The sequence below is a fragment of the Dipodomys merriami genome, unplaced genomic scaffold, assembly GCF_024711535.1.
Source record: "Dipodomys merriami isolate MVZ:Mamm:240054 unplaced genomic scaffold, mDipMer1.0.p SCAF_412, whole genome shotgun sequence".
NCBI classification, from domain to species: domain Eukaryota; kingdom Metazoa; phylum Chordata; class Mammalia; order Rodentia; family Heteromyidae; genus Dipodomys; species Dipodomys merriami.
The window spans coordinates 795432-822408 of NW_027205738.1; the positions used below are offsets into that span (position 1 = coordinate 795432).

The following is a 26977-nucleotide window of genomic DNA, read 5'->3' on the forward strand; positions in this document are numbered from 1 at the left end:
CCCTAGCCATCTTTGGAAGCAGACCTTGCAGAATTCCTGAAGTGCTTAGTTATAAGCAGCAATCCAGAAACAAGCCTCAGAGGCTTTTGGAGCTCAAAGGGTTAGCTGTGTTGAGAGGAACACCTGTAGCAAGTTATGGAATTCTGTGTGTGTGTGTGTGTGTGTGTGTGTGTGTGTTTTCAGACACACACACACCTCTGAGTTTCTGCTACTTTCTGAGTCTGAGCTTGTGGCTCTGTGGTGCTTGACTTTCCCAGTTCATTGTAGCTGATGGAAGTTAGAGAGAGAGAACGAGAGAGAGAACAAGAGAGAGAATGAGAGAGAGAGAGAGAGAGAGAGAGAGAGAGAGAGAGAGAGAGAGAGAGAGAGAGAGAGAGAGAGAGAATGTGAGTGACCTGTGTTAGGACAGGAGAGCAAGGCAGGACCACGTGAGGGAAAGTGTCCTAGGAGTAACCTTGAAAGCACTTTTCCCTGGAACCTCTTCGCTAGGGCTTTGGAGCTGAGATTCTATGCTGAGGTGTGAGAGACCCAAATGCTCCATTACTACATTGGGGGCTTTTGACCAGTGCATAGAAAAGGGCTGATGCTGGTTGAGGGTAGCTGTCTGCTGGGGGATTTTCAGCAAAGGCCACCCCCCCACCCCCCATCTGCACAACAGCTCACCTCCACACTCCCACCTGGACCAGTGCACTTTGTCATCTTGCTTCCTGTGTCCTATACCCATCCCTGCTTAGACGGCTGGCTCCAGCTAGACTTACCCACACCTAAGTATCTTGCCCACGTGGCCCATGCCCCCTCCTTGTCCCATCATCCCAACCTGCCTGCCTTCTCAGCAGCTATCCTGATGTGTGTTCCTCTGCCTTGGTGGGTCATTTTGGCTCTGCTCCATGTTGCTGAACATGCTGTGCCCTCTGCCAGAGCAACCACTGCTTGTCTTTGCCTCCCTAACCCAACCTCACTGGCAGGTTCCTTTCCAAGCTCAGGCTCCGCTTGGCTTGCATTTTCTTCTCTCCTTCCACTGGTGAGCTTCTACGAGGTTATGTGTAGTGGATACAGCACAGGGCTAGGCCTGGCCAGGGGTCAAAGAATACTTCGGCTTTTCAGTCAAGGATAGGACCTGAGCTTTCAGGTCAGGCTGCCTGGGTCTTCTCTCCAGCCCTGTCATATTTAACCAGCAATCTTTCTCCATTAATCCCATTGACAACTGAGAACAAGGCAGTGAGTAAGATATCTCCTTGCCACTACTTGCAGAGAGAGCAATAGTAGCAGCTCCTCAGCTGCTGACGGTCCCAGGGAGCCTGCCAAACTCACGCACCTAATAACTCATTCTGCTCTCTATGAAGTAAGCACACTCATCCATGATAAGGAATCTGAGGCTGAGAGATTAGTGACCTGCCCAAGATCACATTGATACTAAGTGGCAGAACTTGGATTGGAACTTGGTGATCCAGGGACCAGAATTGGAGTTCTTAAGGAGTCTGAGGTTCAGCTGGATGAAGGTCTGCATTTGCCATTTCCTACACCATGTAGGACTCCAAGCCCAGTAGCATCCAGCTTCCCCCGCACCACCTCCACTGGGTTGGTGAATGGGGGCTGGGGGCTGGGTGTGGAAACAGGGCCCATGAGGATACCAGGGACCTCAGATCAGCTAAGAACACTCTGGCCTTGATCTCCACCTTTGAACTACTGCCTAGTTGGCAAGTCAGATTTCCTTTGCTGCTTCTTAACTTCTCTATTCCTTTCACAAGGAGAATCTGGGAAACTTTCTGGCTTGGTACTGAAGCTGTTTTTGATGAATAGTAGGAAAACCAATGAATCCTACTAAACCCTTTTTTTCCCTAGGGACCAAGAAAGCCAGGTTAAACTGGGAATAGAAGGAGTCTGAGACAGCCCCCAGCCCCACCTTGTATAGATTGGGGAGCCTTTTCAGTATCCTGAGGCCCTGTACACACAGGGAGGATTGGAGTTCAGCCATTCTGGCTCATTCTCACAGCTGGGTCTCCAGCCAGCCAGCACTCAGCACTGGTGCATGAGTGAGAGGGTGAGCGAATGAAGCTGTGAGCTTGCCACCAAGATGGGGAGAGCCAGGGATGCTGAGTCTTGGGATACTGGAAGGGTCTCTCAGTGGAGGTTTTCTCCTTTCTCCATGCAAGGTGCCAGTCTTACTGGGCATTGTCTTGCTTTGCTGAGCCGACAGGAGCCCCACTGATGTCTTAGCCAGCGAGAGGTCTGGGAATCGCTGCCCAGCCTCAGTTCTTGCCTGGCCCAGGTAGTTTCCAGTGCAGCCCAGGAACTGTCACTGTTTCACTCTGAAAATGGTGATGGGCTCTTTGTCCTGTGTCACCTTGAGCCCTGGGATGGCTGGAAGCACCTCTCTCTCCCACCACTTCCCCAGAGTGTGGGGAGGTGCAGGCACAAGTTTGGATTCTGCTCTCCTGTTAATTGGTGTGGCTCTGGTGCTCTGCACCTCTGCATGCTAGGTGCCTTGGCATCGGGGGTCTGATTAGCCCTTGTCCTCCTCATCTGGAACTCGTTGCATCCAGTGAGTTCTGTCCTCCTTGGGCTCACTCAGCCCAGCCTCCCCATGCCCACCTTTGCACACTGACAGTGTAGGTTTAGGGTTTCAGGCTGGCTGAGTTGACTCCACCATGCACCACAGACCAGGGTCTCAGGGAGGTTGGCGCACCACCCTTCACTGTTGCCTGCACCAGTGGCAGGGCCATGCTGGTATCCTGGAGCCTTTGGAGAGCTGCCAACTACTCTGCCAGACACTGAAAGGATCCAGAGACCTGCCTCAGAGATTCTAATTCATTTTGCCTCTGTAGCTCATCATCTTTCTTTAGGGGTCCAATGGCAGGCGGTTGGTCAGACAATAGATGAAAGCAAACTGTTCTATTGCAGACCTACTGTCAGGCATATGTAACACCCTAACATTGTCTCAAGGCTGCTTTACTGAAAAGAAAGCCAAGCTTCTGGTATTGAGTTACTTTGAACTAGTTAGCCAGTTTAAAGACTTGAACCCTAGGCTCCAGTTAAACTTGGGTTCTGGTGCTGAGGTTGCTTAACCTTGTCCTGAGCTGACCTGGCTGAACCAAGGACTTGACATCTGCCCTGTGCCTGCCATGTTCTGTGGCTCCAGGGACAGATGGTGCCACTGGCTGGGTCCTCTGCCAGCTCCCTGGCTGTAAGCTTGTGTGCCCCTGTCATACCCAGGAGCAGCCTCCTTGCAATAGGAAGTAGTACCGGGCAGGGATGGGAAGGGCCAGAGCCTGGCACTTTGGGGACATATGGATGAGTCAGAACAGACCTATCCTCAGGTAGCCCCTGGCAGATGGAACTACAGAGAAAACTGTAAACTGTTCTCCACTCGGGGAGGGATCAGACTCCCCTGAAGAGGTGATGGTTGGGAATCAGGGTCTAGGCAGAAGTACCTGTATGGGAGAGGGGGAAAGAGCCAGTCTCACAAGGAAAGGGTGAGGAAATTTGGCAAAGTCTTTTGGCTATGTGACACGTGTATCCTCAAGAAGAATAATGTGAGCTGGGTACTGGTGGCTCATGCTTGTAACCCCAGCTGCTCAGGAGGCTGCACTCTGAGGATCAAGGTTTAAAGCCAGCTTGGGCAGAAGAGTCCAGGAGCCTCTTATCTTCAATTAACCAGTAAAAAGTTGGAAGTGGCCGGGTGCCTGTGTCTCATGCCTGTAATCCTAACTACTCAAGAGGCTGAGATCTGAGGATTGCAGTTCAAAGCCCACCTTGGCAGGAAAGTCCATGAGACTCTTATCTCCAATAAAGCACCAGAAAACCGGACGTAGTGTTGTGACTCAAATGGTGGAGTACTAGCGTTGAGCTGAAGAGCTGAGGGACAGCACCCAGGCCCAGAGTTCAAGCCCCCACAACCGACCAAAAAAAAAAAAAGTTGGAAGAGGAGATGTGGCTTAAGTGATATAGCCTCAAGGAGAAAAAGCGAAAAGCAACAGATCAAAGCCCTGAGTTAAAATCCCAGAACTGGGGCTGGGAAGGTGGCTCAGTGGTAGAGTGCTTACCTTGCATGCATGAGGCCCTGGGTTCAATTCCTCAGCACTACATAAGCAGAAAAAACCGGAAGTGGTGCTGTGGCTCAGGTGGTAGAGTGCTAGCCTTGAGCTGAAGAGCTGAGGGACAGCGCCCAGGCCCAGAGTTCAGACCCCACCACCACCACCAACAGCAAACCCCCAGTGCTGGCACAAGAAAACAGTTTCGGTGGTGAGCAGAGCCTTCTTGGCAGCAATCCCTTACTGGCACAATGCCCTGAGCACCAGGTAACTAGGCCTTAGTACCCTTTCCTGTGTGCCAGGGTGCTTGTCCCTGATCCCTTGCAGGGGTGGGGTGGGGTGGGTGTGAAGATCAGTGGTGCGTGTATGCAAAGCCTCAAAAGAATGTCCACAGGGGATTATAGAAGGAAGGCACCTGAAAAGTTTCTTGTGGCATTTATCTCTTCCTGTGACACTCATTTTTCAGTCTAAAAAGTGCTGTCTGTGCTTTGCCGTCTGGCTTTTCTAGAGCCCAGGGAATCAGCAAAAAGTTGGGGCCTGCACTGGACCTCGGTTCCAGGTGCTCACTAGCGGAAGAGGGGCTGGCAGGGCTGATTTGCAAGTCTCTCCAGTCTTTTTTGTGACCTCTGGACCAGGTTGTGCTCTGCCCCAGGGAGTGGCCTGGCCCAGGTGTGGACTGGCCTCCAGATCAGAGATTGTGAAGGGGTGAGGCCTTCCAGTCTTCCTAAAGCAGCTCTGGTTCCCAGCTTACTCCAAGCCCAGCCAAACCAGGTGGGTCCACATCCCCTTTTCATCCCTTCCCAGGGGTTGGAGAGCCCCAGGGCCCCACAATTCCTTCTCCAGAGATACAGCTCCTTCCTGAGCAGTGAGAGGAACTCATAGTGGGTGAGCAGGGCCTGCCCTGGTTCTCAACTAGTTCCTTCCTAACCTGAGTTTCCTTACTGTAACAGGTCTGTGGGGGATCTCTGTCCCTCAGCAGTCACACCACCTGGCTTTTATATGCAGATTTGTTTTAAGAGAGCAAGCAAATGTCTGCAGACTCTGAGAGCAGTGAGTCCAAGAAAAGGGGTGGGCCTTGGAAAGGAAAGAGCTAAGAGCTAAGTGACTTCAGAGCCCAAGGGTCCTTTCTCAGGGTTGTCTTTATTTGCATTTCCTTCACCACCAGGGATGATGAACATTTCCTCATGTGTTTCTTTGCCATTTTTATTTCTTCATTTGAGAAGTCCCTCTTTAGTTCCCTTGCCCATTTAGTAATTGGTTTGTTGGGTTTGGGAGGGATTAGTTTCTTGAGTTCCCTGTATATACAGGATGTTAACCCCTTGTCTGATATATTGCTGGTAAATATTTTTTCCCAATTAGTTGGTTGTCTTTCTAGCTTGGTTGCGATAGCTTTATCTGTGCAGAAGCTTTTTATTTTAAGGTAGTCCCATTTGTCGAGTCTCTCTCCAATTTGTTGTGACCCTGGGACTCTGTTCAGGAAGTTCCTTCCTGTGCCTATTAGTTCAAGTGTCTCTCCTACTCTGTCCTGCAGTAGTTTCAGAGATTCAGGTTTAATGTTAAGGTCTTTAATCCATTTTGAGTTGATGTTGGTGCATGGTGATAGGCTGGGGTCCACTTTTAGTTTTCTGCATGTGGCTGCCCAGTTTTCCAAGGGTCCTTTCTGAAGAGCACCAGATGGGCATTGCTTCCTAGGCCCAGGCCCCTCTCCATCCCTGCCCTGATAGCTCCCTAGGCCTCTGAGTTGGCCCGGTCCTCACCCTCTCCTTGCTTCTGAAGATAAAAATAGAGCTTGAAGCAGTTGGGCTGGAAGGTATGTCCTACTGAAGGACCCAGTTGTGAGCTGGTGAGGCGGCCCTCCGGATGGGGAGTGGTGGTGAATTGTGACAGCTGCCCTGTCTTTATCTTGGAGACCCCCACACCCCTCGTCAGATCCACTGGTCAGATCCCCCCTCCCAGCCAGCTCTGTTCCATAGAGCACAAGAAGGCAGGGAGCCCAGAGGCATCTTGGAGGGTCTAAGAAGTGTCAGGAGCTGTCTCTGCAGTCCCAGGAGCTGATGGCATGATGGCATGATCTTCCTTTGTCCAGTGTTCCCTCTGCAGCATCCCTTGAAAATTCTGGAGTCAGAAGATCCCTGGTCCAACCTCCTCTTTGCTTTTTATTTTTTATTATGACTTATTTTATTTTTCTGGATACTTTACTGTGACTTGAGCCCGGGTACTGTCTCTGAGCTTTTTCACTCAAGGCTGGTGTACTACCACTTGAGCTAAAGCTCCACTTCTGGCTTTTTTGGTGGTTAATTGGAGATAAGAGTTTCATGGCTGGGCTGGAAATGTGGCTTAGTGGTAGAGTGCTTGCTTAACATGCATGAAGCCCTGCGTTCAATTCCTCAGTACCACATGAACAGAAAAAGCCAGAAGTGGTGCTGTGGCTCAAGTGGTAGAGTGCTAGCTTTGAGCAAAAGAAGCCCAGGGACAGTGCCCAGACCCTGAGTTCAAGCCCCAAGACTGGCCGGAAAAAAAGAAAAAGAAAAAATGGGTCTCCTGGACTTTCCTTCTTGGGCTGGCTTTGAACCTTGTTCCTTAGGTCTTTGCCTCCTGAGTAGCGAGGATTTACAGGCTGCTGATTTTATACCTCATTAGGAGTTCCTTCTGTCCTCCTTCCTAGCCAGCCTTTAGATTTGCAGTCACAGGCCCCATATGGGAGCCAGATATTGCCCAGCCCCCTCACTGTCCCTCCTACAGCCTGTCAAGTCTGGCCTGGGCCACTCCCTGTTCCCTCTGTTCCCCCTCACAGAGCTGGGCCTCATAGGCTGCGGGCAAACCCAGCCTGGTGCTGCCTCCTCTAACACTGAGTCATTCCTCCCTTGCCAGTGCCCCTCACCCCCATGCACCACACCCACCACAGTGGGAAGCCTTCAGTGGCCACAGGGCCACAGCTTGGTTACAGCAGAACTTGTTATGGTTCAGTTTGTGGACAGACAAAATCTTGAGGCTGTTTTCACATAAACAACTATTGAGCCATCTCAGCATGCAAAAAAGTTTAAAACAAAGGGACAGTGCCAGAAACACTTTTGCAGGCTGATGGAGTAAATGTCCCCCCCACTTTTTTTTTTTGGTGGTGATGGGTGGTACTGGCGATTGAAACTCAGGACTTTGTGCTTGCTTAGGCAGGTGCTCTGCCACTTAAGCCATGCCTCCAGCCCCTTTCTACCTTGGTTATTTTCTAGGTAGTCTCACTTTATGCCCAGCTGGCCTGGGCTGTGATCCTCTTACGTGTACTTCCACAGCTGGGGAGGACAGGCATGTGCCACTGTGCCTAGCCATTGTACTTCCCCAGTCGCTGGGATAACAGTAACAGGTGTGCACCAGTGTGCCCAGCCATTGATTGAGATGCAGTCTCTTGACCTGGTATGGTTTCTAGCTGTGATCTACTTCTCCTAAATAGTTACGATTGCAGGATTCAGCCTCTGCTCCTGGCACCTCTCATCTGCTTGGTTTTATGTTTCTATCACAGCTTTTCAGGAGTCTGTCTAGGACCAGGAGTGTCTTCCTTCTGGTTGATCCAATGTTAAATGGAATAGGCACAAGGGCCACTCTATTGAAGACACCTCCAAGTTCAGGTTCACACATTTTTACCCAGGCTTCATGATGTTTAGGGGCTGTACACGTGCAAAAATATGCAAGTTATATCTATTCTGGTCCTGGTGGGCTCCTGTCCTGTGGTTAGCATGCTTTGTTTTCCTTACCCCTCTAGCTGATTTCTTGTAATTGCCACCTTTGATCTCAAAGGTCTGTTTTCTTTCCTGAGGTCTGGGGTGGGAAACCTGAAGGAGCCCCAACAGTTATGAGTGTGGTTAGATGTATGTGGACACCTGTGTGAAACCTTGCAGGGGGCCACGAACAACTGTACAACTTTGATTCGTGTGTGTTTGTGTGTGTGTGTGTGTGTGTGTGTGTGTGTGTGTGTGTGTGTGTGTGTGTGTGCTGATCCTGGGGCTTGAACTCAGGGCCTGGTGCTGTTCTTGAGCTTCTTTTGCTCAAGGGTAGCACTCTACTACTGGAGCTACAGCTCCACTTTCCAGCTTTTTTTGGTAGTATAATGGAAATAAGAGTCTCACAGACTTTCCTTCCTGATCTGGCTTCAACTGAAATCCTCAGATCTCGGCCTCCTGTGTAGCTAGGATTATAGGTGTGAGCTATTGGTACTGGGCTCCAACTTTGATTCTTGTTTGGAATAAAGCCCTAATGGTGGACAGATTTTGTTTTCAACTAGCAGTGCTGGGAGAAAAAAAGTGAATGTCATTGTCACCAAAAGGCCCCCCATCTAACCCCTCTGCTCTGCCAAGGCCGCCTGGCCAGTTTGGACAGGTGTCTCTTAACTCCTGGGGTCTGGGCAGTGGTGTCTTGTGTGTTTCCTCAATGCCTTGTCTTTGTAACAGCATGAAGAGCTATGGTTTGAAGCACTTCCTGGTCAGATTCTGTGCTAAGTGCTTTTCGTTGAATCTTGTCCATGACACTCTGATTTCCACTTCATAGATGGGGAAAGGGAGATTCAGAATGATTTCAGTGATTGTAGTCACCCAGGCAGAGGCCAGGCCAGAGCTAGTGCTGCTGGAGCCTGCTGACCCTCGCCTTTACCCTCTTGTGCCAGCCCCTCGCCTTCTTATGGTTTTCTTTCTTCTCTCTCTCCACCCTTCTAGGTTTTATTTTTATTTTTGTCCTTCCATGGGCCTTTTTTTGTGGCCTTAGATTCCCTAGAGACAGTGTGGGAAAGGTCATTGTGGGTGGGGTGAGGCCAGGTGAAAGCTGTCCTGTAGCCATTAGGCTTCCTAAGCTTGCGGCTGAGGGACGCACTGGGCATGGGGTCATCTGCTCTGCTTGGCAGCCTCTCCCACTGGTGGCTGCAGCCCTCCTACCCTAGAGTTACCGGCTTCGGCTTAGAAGTCAGCCCCACAGGGTTGGTCTCTCTGTAGAGCCTCAGTCTGAGGCCTCTCCACTCCCTGTGCAGCTCTGGGGAACGTGTTAAGCGGATAAATCATGACTCCTGTCACGCTGTTCTGCGGGTTGTAGGAGCAGCTTCTTGAACACTAGGGAGAAATACGCAGCTGTGTTGAGGGAGAGCAGGCTGGCTGTGGTGGGAAGGAGAAGGCCATGGCAGCAGGAGATCTCTGGGGGGCCTGAGAGGGATGCTGGGAAGGAGGCAGGGCTGGTTAGGGCATTGTGAGAAGCCCCCCACCTTGCTGGGGTAAGCCAGGACACCATTCCTCAGTAAGAGGGGTCTGGAGAAGCAGCTAGAGCTTAGAAGGGGCCTACCAAGCTGCCAGCTTCCTGGGGCAGGAAGTCCCAGCTGCCCAGAATCCCGCCAGGCTACAGCAGCTCAAGCCAAAGGAATGTGTGTGGTGGGGAGGCTGGAAGGGGGCCCCTTTCCTGTGGCCCTCCCTTCTCCCTGGTGTGTGTGTGTGTGTGTGTGTGTGTGTGTGTGTGTGTGTGTGTGTGTGTGTGTGTGTGTGTGTGTGTGTGTGTGTGTGTGTGTGTGTGTGTGTGTGTGTGTGTGTGTGTGTGTGTGTGTGTGTGTGTGTGTGTTCTACTTGCTCTGCTCCCTCCCAGCCTGTTTCTTTTCATTCCCACTGACCTAATGCTTTCCCTTTTCTTTCTCTTTTTCCTTTCTCTTCCCCCCTCCCACCTTCCCTCTGTGACTCTGGTTTCCCTCTCTCTCTCTCTCTCTAACTGCTCTCTTTTCTTCTTCTTCTTCTTCAGTCTTGTTCACTTTCTTGTCCTCCTGAAGGGAAATTGTGATGCTTGTAGCTGCTATGTCCAGCTCCAGGGCAAAGGAGGGAGTTGCAGGATGGCAGAGCCTGGGCTCATTGGCTGGCTGCCCGTTGCCATGGTGACCCAGAGGCAGTGGCAAGCCCCAGCTCTGGCTGTCTAGCATGGAGGGTGTAAAGGGCTCTGATGAGAGGCTGGGTCTGTCCACAGCCCAGGAGTGTCCCACGTCAAATCCAGGGTTCCAACATGAGGGGGATTGCGTGTGAATGTGGGTTCTAGACTGGGTGGTCAGAGAAGCTCCCCTGAGGGGCACATGGGAGGGCCAGTTGTATCTGGAGCAGACTGAAAATTCTCTGCTGTTTCCTAGAGCCTGCTGGAGGTAGGAGCAGCAGAGGGCAAATGTCTAAAACCAGTGTGTGTGTGGGGGGGTGGATGGAAGAACTGGATCAGACAGACTTGCTCGGTAGTAGAAGACTCTGTATTTGTCTCTGGGAGCAAACAAGCTCATGGTGGTTGGAGGTGTGTCGTAGTTGGCATTACTGCATCTGAGAAGCACCTGTCTGGCTGACATGAGGTGTCATCTCTCCCTCCAGGAGCTGAGGATTTACAAAGCATACTTTTCAGCTCACAGAGAACTTCAAGCTTTCTCACTAGTCAAGGCCCAGTGAGACAGTATTCCAGAAAGTACCTTAACCCTGCCTGTGGGGTACTGATACCATCCCTGTACCCGCAGAGGACATGAAGGAGATGGGGAGGAGTTCTGGTTCCAGGTGTAGGTGCTGGCCTCACATACTTGTGGTGGTCACAGTTGTGTGGGAGGTGTCAGCCATGATCCTGCCTGCCAGTTGAGAGAGCAGGCATAGCACCATGGCCAAACAGCTTCAGCATTTGAGTTACATAGGATTGTCCTCAAGTCCCAGCTCTGAACTTTGCTGGCTGTGATTGTGTGTGTGCGTATACATGTGCATGCATGCACATGGATGTATGCTTGTTACTTTCTCGACTTGCTGTACTTCCTCATCTGTAAAATGGTAAAACTAGCCACATGAAGGCTGTATAAAGGTTAAAAGGATCAGTTCATCAGAGTATGGTGGTACACATCTGTAGTCCTAGTACTCTAGAAACTGAGGCAGGAGGATCTCAAGTTAGAGGCCAAAATGAGAGAGAAAGTGAGAGCGAGAGAGCACCTGGGACATGTTTGGCACACAAGAAATCAGTGAAGGAGGGTGTGTATTCTTCATCCCACCTGCACATCTACCCCTTCCAGTTTTATCAACCAAGTAGCTGAGCTCAGAAAGGTTGAAATATTTGCTCACATCCCACGTTATTATTAGTCTGGGTTCACTGCAGGCCCAGTGCCCAAACAATACAGACAAGTGGGGGTGTGGGTAAGCTGAACCCCGGGCTTCATACAGCCTATGTCTTGTCCTGCTGGTCTTGGCTGGAAGCCCCATGCAGGGCAGGGCATGTCCCCCACCTCCAGCCTCAGCTCCTGTGGGCATTACAGCGCCTCCTAGATGACCTCTTATCCCAGGCCTGCCTCCTGTCAGGACCCTGGCTCTGAGAGGGAGGCCCACTCAGCCTTGCCCACTGGGTAGGCCCATCCAGAGCCTATATAGATGGAGGCAGAGTCACTGTGATTGGCAAAGCCTTTTGGCCATGTCTCCTTCTGTGCAACTTGGGACATCTCTGCTAAGTGCTTTGAAGTCTTATTTGAATGAATGAATAGCTGAGCGGACAGAAGGAAGCAAGCTTCCTGAGGTCCCCAGATGCTGAAGGTAGGGGCTACAATCTACAGATTCCAGAACCTTCTGTGCTACACTGTCTCACTCTCTACGTTTCCTTTTTTTTTTTTTTTTTGCCAGTACTGGGGCTTGAACTCAGGGTCTGGGTGCTGTCCCTGAGCTTTGCTGCTCAAAGCTAGTGCTTGTCCACTTGAGCCATAGCTCCACTTCCAGCTTTTTGGTGGTTAATTGGAGAAAAGAATCTCATGGACTTTCCTGCTTGGGCTGGCTTTGAACCTCCATCCTCTGATTTCAGCCTCCTGAATAGTCTGCATTTCCATTTCACAAAGGGAACTTTTTCACAAAGGGACTTTGGTGGCTTAGAATGGCAAGCCTATCCAGCCAACTGTTCTGTGCTCTCTAGCCTGCTCAACATGCTGTTCCTTCGTGTACATTCCCAGTTAGCACATGACCTGCCTTAATCCTCATTGCATTATTTGGAGATGAGAGCAGTGCTTGTCTGGTCCTTCTCTGGTTCTCTTAAGCCAGGCACAGTAGTACATTTTTGTAATCCCAGCACTCAGGAGGCTAAGTACGAAGATCTCAGATTTGAGGGAAGTCTAAGCTACATAGTAAATTCTAGGTCAGCCTAGTTTCCATAGTGAGATCCAGATACAAAACAAAACACCCAAACCCCAAACTAAATCAAAACCAAACCAAACTAAAACAAACCAAAACAAAGAATAAAATACAGGTCTTACTCCAAAGGAAATAAGAATGAATTTATTCTAAGCCAAGAGCAATTAAGGTCAAGGAATACAGATTTAAATTCTGTTCAATAGTGTTTCATTATGGAAGAGGGTACATTAACTTTTTTTTAATTGTTGTTTTTTTTTGGGGGGGTCTGTTCGTGGGGCCTGAACTCTGGGTCTGGGCGCTGTCCTTCAGCTCTTCAGCTCAAAGCTAGTGCTCTACCACTTGAGCCACAGCGCCACTTCCATCTTTTTTCTTTTTACTTATGTGGTGCTGAGGAATGGAACCCAGGACCTCAGGCATGCAAGGCAAGCGCTCTACCACTTAACCAACCTCCCAGCCCGGTACATGAACTTTTATAGTCAAAGAACAAAAAGTAGCTAGAGGCATGGCTCAAGTGGTAGAGAATCTGCCTAGCAAAGCCCTGAATTCAAAACCCCAGTACTGAAAAAAAAAGAAAAGAACAAAAGTGTCCTAAGTCAATCCATTTGTCTAATACTTTAGTAGTGGCATCAGGTAGGTATAGGAGAGAGGTAATGAGAGAGTGAGAAAAATCTTTCCTGTAGGTTTTGTATATTCTTGTTACCTTGTTAGCTTTGGGATTGGTAGGGGCTGGAGGCCCACTAAACTTAGCCATACACACTGACGGATTTACCTAGTAGTTATGAGGACTTCGGTCAGATACTGAGGTTGGTAATAACTGGCTACTAAAAGGGCCTGTAGCCATGTACTAGTGGCTTCACCTGTAATCCTATCTACTCAGGAAGCTAAGATCTGAAGTTCAGAGCCAGCCCAGGAGGAAAGTCTGTGATACTTTTATCTCCAATTAAGCCAGAAGTGGAGCTGTGGCCCAAGTGGTAGAGTGCTAAGCTTGAGCAGAAAAGCTCAAAGACAGTGCTCAGGCCCTGAGTTCAAGCCTCAATACTAGTACAAAACAGGGGCAGGGAAAACATAATTCTGTTCTCCATCTAGCACAGTTTATCTATCCAAAGTCATCATGCTCTAGACAGGCAAAGTCAAGCAGCCTGCAGGATTTTTCAGGACATCAGTTCCCAGAGGAAACAATTTCTCAGTGACTTACCCAGGGACTGCTGACTCTAAGCCCGCTCACTCATAGACCTTGGACAGAGAGCCCCTTGCCTCAGTTTCTCCACCCATATAACCAAACAGATGCAATCAGTTTCCTAGTTCTGCTCATCCTCAAGTGCTGAGGAAAGGGCTTTGCAGGGGAGACTGAGGCAAGAACCTGCTCTCAGAACTGAGTATCTTGGATTCAGACCTCCCTGGGGTATCCCCCTTATATATTTTGTCAATGAAAGCTACTCCACTATTTGCCCCTAGGTCAAGGAAAACGTGTCCAGGTAGGGTTCAGACAATGTCTTCCCACTTGCTCTGGCCCTTGGCCAGTTCCTCCCTGTGGGTCGGGGCAGTTCTGACAAGTGGCTGAGAGAAGGTGTCAGCTTTCAGACAAAGTTATTTTTACCCTTGGATAAGGGAGTCAGGAGTTGCTCTGCCTTCCAGGATGGGGTGAGGGGCAGGGATAGGAGAGGGGCCTGGTTGGGTCCCATGTGGTACGAAGAGGAGAGAGAGGGTTTCTGTTTTGTGGTCTTCTGCTCTCAGTACTCCCACAGTGAAATGGCTGTTGTCACAATGGTCAGCAGTATCGTGTGAACTACACGTGTGCTGAGACCTTGGTTATTGTCTCTTTCCAACAGTTAAGCCTTTCACAGGTAGACGAATATTGGGGACTGTAGTAAAAGTGCTCCATTTGAAGGGTGAGGAAACTAAAGCTGGAGGGCTCATAAGACTTGCCTTTTCCAAAGCCCCTGTCCTGGGCCTTGCATCATGCTAGGACACTCTCTTTCTGCTCTTCAAATATAGCTGGCATTTAGAACTTAAATTAGCACATGGACCTAATATGTGTCTGAAGTGTTAAAAAAATTACCAAGTAAAATTCACATGGCATTCAACTAACCATTTTAGCTAGCTAGGCATGGTTGTTCAAGCCTGGAATCCCAGCACCTAGGAGACTGAGGATCATGAGTTCAAGGCCAGCCTGGGCTACATATGTGAGATCCTGTGTTTAAATAAGATAAAAATATTAAAGCCTCAAATTAGTCATTTTAAAACCTAATTCATCCGGGTGCTGGTGGCTCATGCCTGTAATCCTAGCTACTCAGGAAGCTGAGATCTGAGGATCACGGTTCAAAGCCAGCCCAGGCAGGAAAGTCTGTGAGACTCTTAACTCTAAGTCACCACCAGAAAACCAGAAGTGGCACTGTGGCTTAAGGGGTAAGCACTAGACTTGAGCTGAAATGCTTAGGGACAGTGCCCAGGCCCAGAGTTCAAGCCCCATGACCAACCAAAAGAACCCCAAACAAACAAAAAGTAATCATCAGACTACATGTACATATCATGCATTTTGTGGCAGACATATTGGAAACATGTTCCTTTGGTGGTTTCTAATCTGGAATACTTTCATAAAGTAAGCAGTTTATTGCTTATCTTAACCCATTTTTAACTTATGAATTATGACTTTTTCCAAAACATTTTACCCCATGCTAAACTATTTATGACATTTTTTTCTGACTTTTTTTTTTGCCAATAGAAGATGAAAGGAGCTTTCTGGGAGGCTGGACTTAAAGAAAGGGAGGAAGACTCCTCGTTGTCCAACCTTTCTGCCTTTCTACATTGGGCAGGACAAGATTGCACATCAGAGATCCTCTTGCCCCTCTCTCCTCCCAAGGGACTCAGAAGCAAGGGAAGTCCACCGCTCATCTAGTAGCTGTTGATCAGCCCATATCAGCTCATGGACATAGAGCCTGGACCTCGGGGCCCTGAGCCTCTGGGCTCTGGGCTCTGGGCTCTGCTCCCTCTCTGGTCACTGACTGGCTGTGTGACTTGAGGTCATTTTCTTCTCTTCTCTGGGTCTCAGAGAAGAGGAATTTCTTCCATCTTCCCTACCTCTAAGGCTGACACATTGGAGGTGTTTTGTTTTGTTTTGTTTTTTCTTTTAATTTTTATTGTTGTTTTTGTTTTGGTACCAGTCCTGGGGCTTGAACTCAGAGCCTGGGTGTTGCCTTGAGCTTCTTTTGCTTAAGGCTAGAGCTCTATCACTTGAGCCACAGCTATATTTCTGGCTTTTTTTTTTTTTTTGGTAGTTTAATGGAGATAATCTCCACAGACTTTTCTGCCCCAGCTGGCTTTGAACTGTGATCCTCAGATCTCAGCCTCCTGAACAGCTAAGATTATAGGAATGAGCCACTAGCACCCAGCATAGGAGGTACCCTACCAATCTCTAAATCTTGAAAAGTGTTAAGTACAAATACACTGGACACATATACACATTATTTATCTTCTCGGAATCTTATTTGTAGAATATCTAAGCTTAAATCCTATGGAACTATGCACTGGTATCCTTCTTTCTCCCCCTCCCCCCCCCCTCCCCAAGATGGCTATGTGGGCAAATGTTCCCTCTTTCAACTAGGAGTTTGGTATGTATTGCTATCATTTTTTGCTTTGTTTGCTAGGAACCTCAACACCAAATGAGGTTCTTGATGGCAGGATCTGGATTCCATCTGCAATTCTCTGCTCCCTTATTTGGCTCCCTAACTGGATTTGTTTGCATTTCTGCTTTCAGTACATGCGTTTCCTGTGTGGTCCTCTGTGCGTGTGTAGAGCCACCTGGGAGCTTTTTTGGGATAAGCCTCAAGGGAACTTTGGAATGTTGACAGTTGCTTCTGCCTTGCTGGTGGGAAGTGGCAGGAGGTGTTCTTTGCACTGGTCTCTGGGAGGCTGGAGAGGAGCTGGGCATCCCTGCCTGGGCCACTCACTGCTCCAGAGCCTGGCTCAGACAATGAAGCCTTTCATGGAGTCTGGCTGGTGGCTCTGAGGGTGGGCGAAGGTCTCCTCTCCCTGGCCCCTCGTGGGACTGCCTTCCAGCTCCCATGAGCCTAGAGGAGAGGGAAGGGGAGGAAGTGTCACTGCTTTTGCAGTCTGAACATTCTAGGATTGGTAGCTGGGCGCTGGTGGCTCACACCTGTAATCCTAGCTACTCAGGAGGCTGAGATCTGAGGATCACGGTTCAAAGCCAGCCCGGGTAGGAAAGGCCGTGAGACTCTTATCTCCAGTAAACCACTAGAAAACGGGAAGTGGTAGAGTGCTTGCCTTGAGCTGAAGAGCATACCGCCAGCGTCCAAGCCCAGAGTTCAAGCCCCACCACCGACAAAAAAAAAAAAAAAAAAAAGAAAGAATAAATTATCACAGAATTAAAAAAAAATATATATATATATATTGTTAAGGTGTTGTACAGAGAAGTTGCAGTAAGGTAATGAGTACACTTCTTTTTAAACAGTGTTACCCCTTCCCTCATTTTCTCCTACTCCCCGTCCCCTCCCCCCCCCAGTTTTTTTTCATAGAGATTGAACAGCTCACTTGAGGTTGCACAGCTAAGTTGTGGAGCTGGACTTGAACCCTCCCTAAGGGCCACGTGCAGCCAGTGTCATGATGGGTTACTTCAGAGGCACCCAGGCCCATTCTGCACTGGGGCAGCAATGTCCTTTGCACTAGCCTGTTGCTCTATAGCCCCCTATCCCCATTGCTCCTCCCACTCACCACAAGAACCACGTCCTTCTCCAGGGTCTTCTAGGGTTTCTGGGACTCCCTGGCATGGCCTCCATGCCCCCTGACTGCCCCTTCCCTTCTGTGTTTACCCTTGCAGGCATGGCAGTACTCTCCCACCTGCTCCCCAGCACCCTGACTTATGTGTCCAGAACCATTGTCATTCCAGCTTCTCTCTGCTCCTCCTGGGGGCCGCTGCACCTCACACTGTTCTAGTCCTCCAAGTTTAGCTCCAAGGCTGCTCGTTATTAACCTGTTCTTTTGTGCCTTCCATGGGTGGTTGTGGGCACCTGTCCTGAGCGTGGCCTGGTCGCTGTTCTGTGGAGGTGTCGTGGTGGCACAGCCTGCTCAGAGTTGTGGTGTTGCAATGGAGATGGCGAGGCTGCAGGGGCCTAGAGGCCCCAGCCTCCCCTGAGGAAGGTGGGCCAGGAGGATGAAGGGGGGGGAGGAGGGGACACAGGTCAGACAGTGGCAGATAACAGGGATTCCATCCTGTCCCACGGCAGATAACAGAGTGGGAGTGATGAGACGATCACACGTGGTCAGCAGTTGCCAGGGCAGCTGCTTGGGCGAGTGGCAGGAGCTGCTGTGGTGGGTGGGCCTCCATCTCTGACAGCAGCAGGAGCCATCCTCGTGTCTTGGGCGGGGGAGGTGCCTGGTGAGGGGTTGCTCTTTAGAAAGGTCTGTGTGGACCCCAGGGCCAAGTGAACAGCGTAGCCCTGGGATGGGAGGAGTCGGGAGGATTTGACCTTGTCGTCTTGCAACGTGGGATCAAGTGGGTGTCTGTGCTTGAGCAAGTTGACTTTTTTTTTTTTTTTGAACAACCCCGTTGGGTTCTGTGTGGAGGATGGGAGGGTGGAGCACTGGGAGGCTGAATATCCTCATCAGCAGTGCAGGAGTCTGGACTGGCAAGGGCATGGGGTCTACTGAGCCTGTAAGGGTGGGAGGAAGTCAGGATGAAGTCTACTGTCAGATTGGGTGACAGGGATTTGGCCCAAGGGACTTATCTTGGCTTCTCATTGGTTGATAGACACTGGACCAGCCTTTTTCTCCCTGCTTTATCCCCAGCTTTGAGGGGTTCGGCCACATAGGCTTCCCTGATCTGACTCTATGAGGTGACTCCAGCCAAGAGGGGGCACTTGGTGCCTCAGCTCACACCTAGTCTAGGATTATCAAATCTAGCCAGGTCTGCTGTAGCCTTGGGCCAGGGTGTGGCATGGTTGAGGTCTGAGAGAGCAGGTCTGTGACCTCTGCAAGCCCTCTTCTGGTGTCTTGGCCATGTCAGCTATCAGGGCTCTGTCTGTAGCCCAGACCCTAGCTGCAGCCAGGATCTCTGTTCTCTTGGGAGGAGTGGCCTTACTCTGGGGTCCAATTGGCCAAACCTTGCCTGCACACACCCCTGCCTCCTGACTGGCTGGATGCCTACCATGGGGCTGGGAGGCTTGGCATGGCCTGGCCCTGGCAAGGGCAGATTGACTAGGAACCCAAGGAAGGAGGTAGACTCTGAAAGCCTTGGCCTGGAACCACCTGAGCCTCTCTGTACCCACTGCTTGTGCACTAGCCTAAGCCTGTGTCCCCTTCCTTCGAGAGGAGTTTGGGGAGAGTAGGAATGAGGTCCTCACTCCACTTTAGGCAGGGGCTCAGGTCTATTTGCACAAGCACTGTATTTCTGTCTGTTGGAGAAACTGGACTGCCCAGTTTCTTTACTGGGAATGATTTACATTCAAGTCTGCTTCTGGTCATCCCTCTGTAAGCTTTTGATGAAGTCCTACTATGTGGCAAATCCTTCTAGGCCTAATTTGTCTTGAATTTATGGTGTTTGGCCCAAGGGCCCCATGCACAGGAGGTGATTGATGAATGACTAAATGATGGAATGAATGGATAAATGAGGCAAAGACACTGTTTCCAGGCATGTAGAATCCAATGGGAAGACAGGAAGTGTAGCACTGGAAACAGGAGATTTTTGGGAGTCAGGACTGACCTACAATAAGAGGTAAAGGACAGGAACTCAGGCTGCTGCTGACTGCTGCCCAGGGCTCTGTCCATCCTGTCTCTGACCTGTAAGATGGACCACTGATTCCTAGTCCTGCCTTCTTAGTGAACATCCAGCCAGATATGGTATAGTCTGACTATAGCCCAGGAACCTTGGACCATCGGCTCTTTTTCTTCTGCTGGCTTGCCCTCTGTATCTTGCCTCCTGCATTTCTTCAGCTCTCTCTAGTGCTTCTTTCTACAGTATTCTTCCCAGAAGAACAAGCAAATATAGTCTTCCCACTTTTTCCTTCTACCCACTTCCATACCCAGAAAGTCATCCATGCAGGCCCCAGTGCACAGCCAGGCTGCAAACGCCTTGGCAGTGGTTACCATGGCAACAAGCCCTGCTGCTTGGACATTCAAGCTCCCTGCAAGAGCCTGAAAACTAAGCAGCCTGGCACCCCAGAAGCCCCCACTTAAGCTGACTACTCCTGGAGCCACTGCCCTCCTCTCCTTGTTGCCCGGCACTGTGCCTGACACTTGGGCTTTGGGAATGAGCTGTGTGTCTGGGAACCAGTAGCAGTTCTGGGCCAGACAGACCTGGTTCAAGTCCCAGGTCTACCATTTTAGGGATCAGGAATTTTGAGCAAGTCACCCATTGTGTTTTGGATTTATTGAATTAGCTATGGGACCCATGTGGGATAAATCATCCAAAGAGCCAGTGCTGCCCTGTCCTGCAGCTATGGTCATGATGCATCCTAGACCCAGGGCTCTGGTCCTTTTATCATGTAGCCCCAGGAGGATGGACAGCAGTGTGTGTGGTAGATGGGAGCTCAGACTGACAGCTGGACATCTGGGATTGCTGCTGGGCTTTGCCATTTATCTGGGCCTTGTCAGTAAGATGAGGATAATATTGTACTCATCACACAGATTGATGTGTATATTAAATCTAATTAATATATGAAAATGCTTAGAAGAATACACAACGTGTTATTGCCGTATAAATGTTCACTGTGATTGTTACCACCGCAGCATAGTTGGCATGGCCAGAAGGATTGAACTCACTGCCTGGCCCTGCTTGGTTTTCTCACATGTGCAGGTTAGTCTGGCTCTGGAGTTTACAGTGACTAGACAGTCCAGAGAGGTGTTTTCAGGTCCCTTCCATCTGAGGGAATGACAGGCATGGCCACTTTCTGTCTGAGATTTAAGTTTGAGGCCAGCCTGGGCTGTATAGGGAAACCCATAAGAGCGTGAAACCTCATCCCCATATGTGAGTTTGAAGGGCTTTCTTTGCTGATTCACCAGCTGGCAGCTACAGCAGTCCTGCCTTGGATCAGACAGCTGATCTGTGGCTGCCTGGAGCCCTCACAGTCAATAGATCCCAGAGCTGAAGGTGTAGTGCCCACTGGAGGCTCAGGAAAGAAAGAGCTGAGAGGGGCCTGTGGGCACGAAACCTGAGCTACGCGCTGTGGCTCACTTTACTGGAACAATCTCAGAGGCTCCACTGCCCCAGAGCTTGCTCGCCCACTGGGCCTCCTGAGTAGGAAGGGTACTGGAAGGGGAGGAGACTTTTCCTTCCAACCTTTTCTCCAGCTCCTCTCTTTTTCTTCCTCCCTCTCTTCTTCTCTTCTTCCCTCCCTCCCTCCCTCCTCTCCTTCCTTTCTTCCTTCTTTCTTTCCTTCCCCATCTTCCTTTCCTCTCTCCTTCTCTTCCTTCTTTCCTCCTTGCCTTCCTCCCTTTCTCTCTCCCTCCTTCCTTGTTCTCTTCCCCCCACTTTTCCTTCTTTTTGATAGAGTCTCAATATATAGTCTGTCTGGTTCAGATTCTCCTACCTCAACTCTTCCAAGCTGGGATTATAGATGGATGCCATTATACCCATTTGGCCTTTTTTGCGGGGAAGGGCAGGACAAACTGTCACTGAGCTCCATCCCTAGCCTTCCCTCCCTCTTTATGATTGGGCTCTGTGTGTGTGTGTGTGTGTGTGTGTGTGTGTGTGTGTGTGTGTGTGTGTGTGCTGGTCCTAGTGCTTGAACTTGGGACTTAGACACTATCCTTGAACTTCTCAAGACTTGTGTTCTACCATTTGAGTCACAGTTCCACTTCTGGCTTTTTGGTAGTTAATTGGAAATAAGAATCTCACAGGCTTTCCTGTCTGGGCTGGCTTCAAATGGCAATCCTCAGATCTCAGCCTCCTGAGTAGCTAGGATCATAGGTAAGAGCTACCAGCATCTAGTTAGGATTTGCTTTTTTAAGTATAGTCTGACAATTTCCTCATTTAAAATATTTATACCACTTATGTTTTTATATATTTGTAAGGAAACTGTACTTCAAAGGCATTAAATACATTTACATTGTTGGACAATCTCCACCACTAACCATCTCCAGAACGTTTTCATCTTCTCAAGTTGAACTTCTAACTCCCCATTCTGTGCTTCCTGGGCCCCAGGAACCAGCATACTGTGTCTTACGAATTGCTCTGAGGACCCCCATGAATGGATCACATAGTGCTTGTCCCAAATGACTGACACCTTTCAGCATCAGGTTCTCAATGCTCAGGTGGGCAGTGTGTCTTCGTAGCACATAAAGGCCCTGAGTTCAAACCCCAGTACCAAAAAAACCCAAGATCAATGCAGAGTAAAACTTTGAAAAATCAGCCTACAAGCTGGAGAGAGAAGAGGTAGATGCTCAGCCTTGGTTTTCCACAACCCCATCCCCCAATTTGAGGTTAAATTCAGCCGATAGTGTTGTTGGCTAGATGGTGGCCACAGGTGGCATCCACAGAATCCCTGGCTCTGAGACTGTGGCTGGAGATAGTGGTCACTCTCTGTGGGCTTGGTTGGAGGTGGCTCTGGGCTGCTTCTCATCTTCCTCAGGTCTTCATCCTCCTCAGTCTTGGGGCTGGGCAGTCCTGGGAAATCTGCAGAGAGCTTACTCTCCATCACCACCTGTCCCTAGGGCCTGGCCTCCGTGTTCTCAAGCCGCACATCCAGGAAGTCAATCCCACGTGCAGAGGAAGAGGACACCATGGTGGGGGGTGAGGGGTACCGGAATCCCACAGAGGTGCAGATGAGCCAGTTGGTGCTTCCCTGCCACACCAACCAGCGCGGCGAGCTGAGTATTGGGCAGCTGCTCAAGTGGATTGACACCACGGCCTGCCTCTCAGGTGATCGGCACAGCATCCCCCCCCCCTCCCGCCACTGCCCCAAGACCCAGAGCAGAAGGCTTTTCCAAAGATGGCTACTGTCTTCCAGTTGTCATACTTGTTCCTCCTCCTGGCCTTGGCCCATGCCAGTCCCCCCTGCCTGAAATGTCCTCTCATGTCACAGTGCTGGTGCAGCTTATACCTCATTCCCCATCCCCCCACCCTAGGCTAAGGGTTGGTATTGTGCCCAGGTCTCTACAGCCATATGGTGTAGTCTTCAACCTGGCTGCTTCATAGGTTGAAAACTGCCAGGAGAGAGATGAGTGTGGCCGCTCATTCTGATCTTCTCTTGTATCTGTATCCAGCCCACAGGTGAATGGCCCTGATCTAGTTCTGGGTGCAGGAAGGGGTTCCAGAGGGTGAGGGTAAGAGGGACAGGAAGCCAATGAGTAGGGAGTAGGTAGGATACTCATGCAGATAGAGAAGCTTCTTGAGGAGGAGACACTCGATCAGAGTGCCGTGTGATGTGAGGAGCCTGCTAACGACTGTCTTTCTTGTCCCAATGCCAGCGGAGAAGCATGCCGGCTGCCCCTGTGTCACAGCCTCCATGGATGACATCTATTTTGAGCACACTATTAGGTAAGCAGCCCTTTCTGCTTCATGGTCCATCTGATCTCCCATCACAAGCCCTGGACTGTCCCTTCTGTCACCTCTGCCCAGGTTCTGTGCTGCTTGAAGCCTGATTCAACTGACTGATGGCCTTTGAAAATGGGTTGAGGACGGCCTTTAGGAAGCAAAGACCCATCTATGGGGTTCTCTGGGACAGCAGTGGGGCTAGCGCTGCCTGCTGCTGCGCTTCACAGAGTGGGTTTTACCCATTTGTAGTGGGAAGTTGCTGAGATATTGTCACAGTGTTCTGTGTGATTTTGGCCTCAGTTTTCTTATCTGTGAAATGGAAAGACTTAGACTGGCTCAGAGAACAGAGAATGCCTTTTTTTGGGGAGGTGCTGGGTCTTGAACTCAAGGTCTTGCATTCTTGCTTGGCTTTTTCCACTCAAGGCTAATGCTGTACCACTTGAGTCACATCTCCATTTCTGGCTTTTTGCTGATTAATTGGAGATAAGAGTCTTAACTATAGGCCGGGCGCCAGTGGCTCACGCCTGTAATCCTAGCTACTCAGGAGGCTGAGATCTGAGGATCATGGTTCACAGCCAGCCCTGGCAGGAAAGTCCATGAGACTCTTATCTCCAATAAACCACTCAGCAAACTGGAAGAGGCACTGTGGCTCAAGTGGTAGAGCGCAAGCCTTGAGCCCAAGAGCTGAGGGGCAGTGCCCAGGCCCAGAGTTCAAGCCCCGTGACTGACCAAAAAAAAAACCAGTCTCACTAGTTTTTTTTTGTTTTTTGTTTTTGTCCTGGGCAAGCTTTAAGCTTCAATCCTTAGATCTTAGTCTCCTGAGTAGCTAGGATTATTGCAGCCATGAACCATCAGTGCCCAATGACTTTTGAGTTCAGACTTGTGTTCTCTGTGTGTCAGTGGTTACTGTTCTGCAGAGAAGCCCTAGACAAGGACTCTTGGCAAAGCCTAGCCAGCCATCCTATTTATACTGTGAGGAATTCATTATGAAAGTGGACCCTTTCCCCTTTTTAAATGTAGTTGGGGGTCTTGCAATCCTCCTACCTCAGTCTTCTGAGGGCTGGGGTTATAAGCATGCACTCCTAGGTCTGGATTTTCTTCTTTATTCAGTAATGGGTACTGGTTGGAAAGCTCTTTATTCCACTGCACAGAGCTTGTTTCCCAGGGCTTTGCCACTGGGTCACTATCCTGCTTCTGGGATGAAAGGTCCATGCTAAGCCCTTGGTTCAGCACAGGCTACAGGGCCTGCGCACAGAGTTCTTATCTCTGGTCCTGCTCCTAAATGTGCTGCCTGTACCTAGGACATCAAGTGCATAGGCCTTATCAGGCCTGCCTAGGTGCTTTGGGTGTCACCATTAAGGAGAAAGCTTAGCCAGTCCCAGTACCCATCAGTTAGTCATGACGTACTTAAAATTAGTTGGGCATCTTTCTGGACCACGGCCTTGCTGTGATTGAAAGCAGAGTTCCCTGGAGTATAATCTCTGAGCCCAGGAGCTTCTAGTCTGCAGGAGAGGCAGATGTAAGAAACATCATGTCCACGGGAAATGAGAAAATGGGCTATGAGTGTAGCTCAGTTGGTAGAGTGTTTGCTTAGCATGGGCAAAGCCGTAGGTTTGATCCCTAGCACATCAACAACAAAAATGTGGGACATTCCACACTCATAATGAGATCTGGCATGTGGCTGCTTTGTTATACTTTCTCAGATACCTTTTATTTTACAATAGTTTCAGATTTACGAAAAAAGAGAGAAATTTCTGAATATAACCACTGGCTGTGAGAATCAGTGTCTGGCCAGTGTCTGGCCTCCTTTGTTCCCATATATCATATTTCCAGTTCCCCTGTTATGGATATCTTACAAATTTAGGGTACCTTTGATACAATTAGTGAACCACTTCTGATATCTTTTCCCCTCCTTGGTACTAGAGTTTAATTTAGAGCCTCATATTTACTTGGCTTTCTTTCTTGACTAGCCCTCTACTATGTGAGCCATGTAACTAGTCCAGCTTTTTGCTGGTTATTTTGTAGATGGAATCTTGAGAATTTTTCTGCTTGGGCTGGCTAGATTCTCTGGATCCCAGACTCCTGAGTAGCTAGGATTACAGGCATGAGCCACTAGTACCTGGCTTAGAATTCCTTTTGATATATGAATGTATTTGATACTCAGAGCAACATTATGAGGTCATGGCTATTAGTTCCTCATTTTATTTTATTTTGTTTTATTTTATTTTATTTTTTTTGTCGGTCGTGGGGCTTGAACTCTGGGCCTGGGCGCTGTCCCTCAGCTCTTCAGCTCAAGGCAAGCACTCTACCACTTGAGCTACAGCGCCACTTCCGGTTTTCTGGTGGTTTATTGGAGATAGGAGTCTCACAGTCTCTCCTGCCCAGGCTGGCTTTGAACCGCGATCCTCAGATCTCAGCCTCCTGAGTAGCTAGGATTACAGGCGTGAGCCACCAGCGCCCGGCTAGTTCCTCATTTTAATTGAGGACTGCAGTTTGTTGCCAACTGGGGAAAGAAAATCTGAGGTACTTATCTTCAATTAACCAGAAAAAAAAACCTAACAAAAGAAGAGCTATGACTCAAGTGGTAAAGTGCTAGCCTTGCCAGAGACAGCGTGCAGGCCCTGAGTTCAAGCCCCAGGACACACAGCCACACAGCCACACACAGACACACACACACACACACAGACACACACACACACAGCCCTTTCTAAGCATATAGAAAACTGAGTAGTAAAATGGTCACTGTTACTGAGATTTAATAATTAGCATTTTGCTCAGCTTGCTTTATCTACAAATGGATAAATAACAGGGCAGATTTTTTTCTGTCTGGTCTATCTCTGAACCATTTGAAAGTGAGTTGTAGACATGGCACTTTGTCCCTCCGCATGTTAGCAGGTGTCTCCTACAAATGATCTTCCTCTATGTCAGTGCCCCTAAAAAACACTCATGGAAATTGAGTGCCAGCACTGGGGAAGCTCCTGGGGCTCACAGTGCCAGGCCTCGTGCTGGCTGAGTCACCTTGCCTCTCTCCCTGTCCTTATAGGTGCAGGCAGTGCACATAAGCTCTCTGTACCTTCCTCATGAGGAAAGACCCTGAGAGGTGACATGACTCTTGGGGTGTGACAGTCAAGGTCGAGCACTATGGAATCCGATAGGCCTCTGTGACTCAGTGCAGCCCACTGACCAGCAGGCCCCTGGGAATGGAGCCTTTCAGGCACGGGAGGAGATAGTCCTGTGTGCTGCATGTTCACCAGCTGAGGTGCACAGAGGTGAAAGGGCTGCTTGAGGTCACATGGTGACTGGCTGTCAGCCTCCTGCCCTCACCCCCACAGCCCATTGACTGGGCACGAGCTGGGCTGCTACTGCTTCTAGTCAGGCACAGGGCAGCATGCTGGCTCCCTGGGGATGGGTAGGAATGATGACAGTGATGATGGGCTACAGCTGGAAAAAAAGGGAATGGTACCAGCTAACACAATCAGCTGAGAATCCTGGCCATGTCATCCGTGAGCTGAGTGACCTTGGGAAAAATGGCTAACCTCCTTGATGTTTAATCCCTCCTAGACCCACCTGTCATACTTGTTTTGAGACTCAGAAATGGTACCTGGCAAATAGTGGGCCTTCTTCAAATGTTTCCTTTTCCATGCAAGGCCCTGAATTCAAACCCTAATACTACCAAAAAAGAAAACCTTTCCTTTTCCCTGTCTGCTCTCTCCCTCTCTCCCTCTCTCCCTCTCCCTCTCTCCCTCTCTCTCTCTCTCTCTCTCTCTCTCTCTCTCTCTCTCTCTCTCTCTCTCTCTCTCTCTCTCTCTCTCAACTCTTTCACTTAGTAGACATTCAATAAATGTAAATTTATTGATTTAGCTTGCCACTGTTCAGGGAGGACCCACATGATGCTATGTCCTGAGACTCAAGAGTCAAAGGTGAGCAAAACATATGGCCCTTTGGGCAGGTGGTGCACCTGGTGGTAGAGTGTTTACCTGGTATACAAGGTTCTGGGTTTGACCCTCAGTACTGCAAAACAAGAGAAAACAAAAACAAACGACATAGCCACATGGCCATTGTTGCAGTGGCCATAAGGGCTGGGAGACAGAGGTCAGCCTATGGGAAGAAATGTTGGAGAGTGACTGGTGTGCAAGAGGGATTCCCTGAGGAGAGAGCCAAGGGCAAAAAGAAGTTCAGCACTACCTGGATGGGAGAAAGAAAAGCAGGAAGGGGAGACATCAGCCACATAGCTTCATAAGATGGCTGGTGAAACTGGCTGGGTGTCTTGGTGATATCAACGATGTGAATGTGTTCTGGAGCCTCTGGCCAGCCACCCCCACCCCCACCCC

The 26977-nt window shown here is 49.6% G+C and overlaps 1 protein-coding gene across 1 annotated transcript in view; it reads left to right on the plus strand.

Moving 5' to 3' along the window:
• LOC138807145 (acyl-coenzyme A thioesterase 11) overlaps nt 1-26977 on the plus strand; it is a 39508-nt gene that overhangs the window by 290 nt on the left and 12241 nt on the right. Inside the window, exons 2-3 of the mRNA XM_069992737.1 lie at nt 21824-22031; nt 22580-22649. Of these exons, the coding sequence (XP_069848838.1) occupies nt 21824-22031; nt 22580-22649 (278 nt within the window). The remainder of the gene's footprint in view (nt 1-21823; nt 22032-22579; nt 22650-26977) is intronic.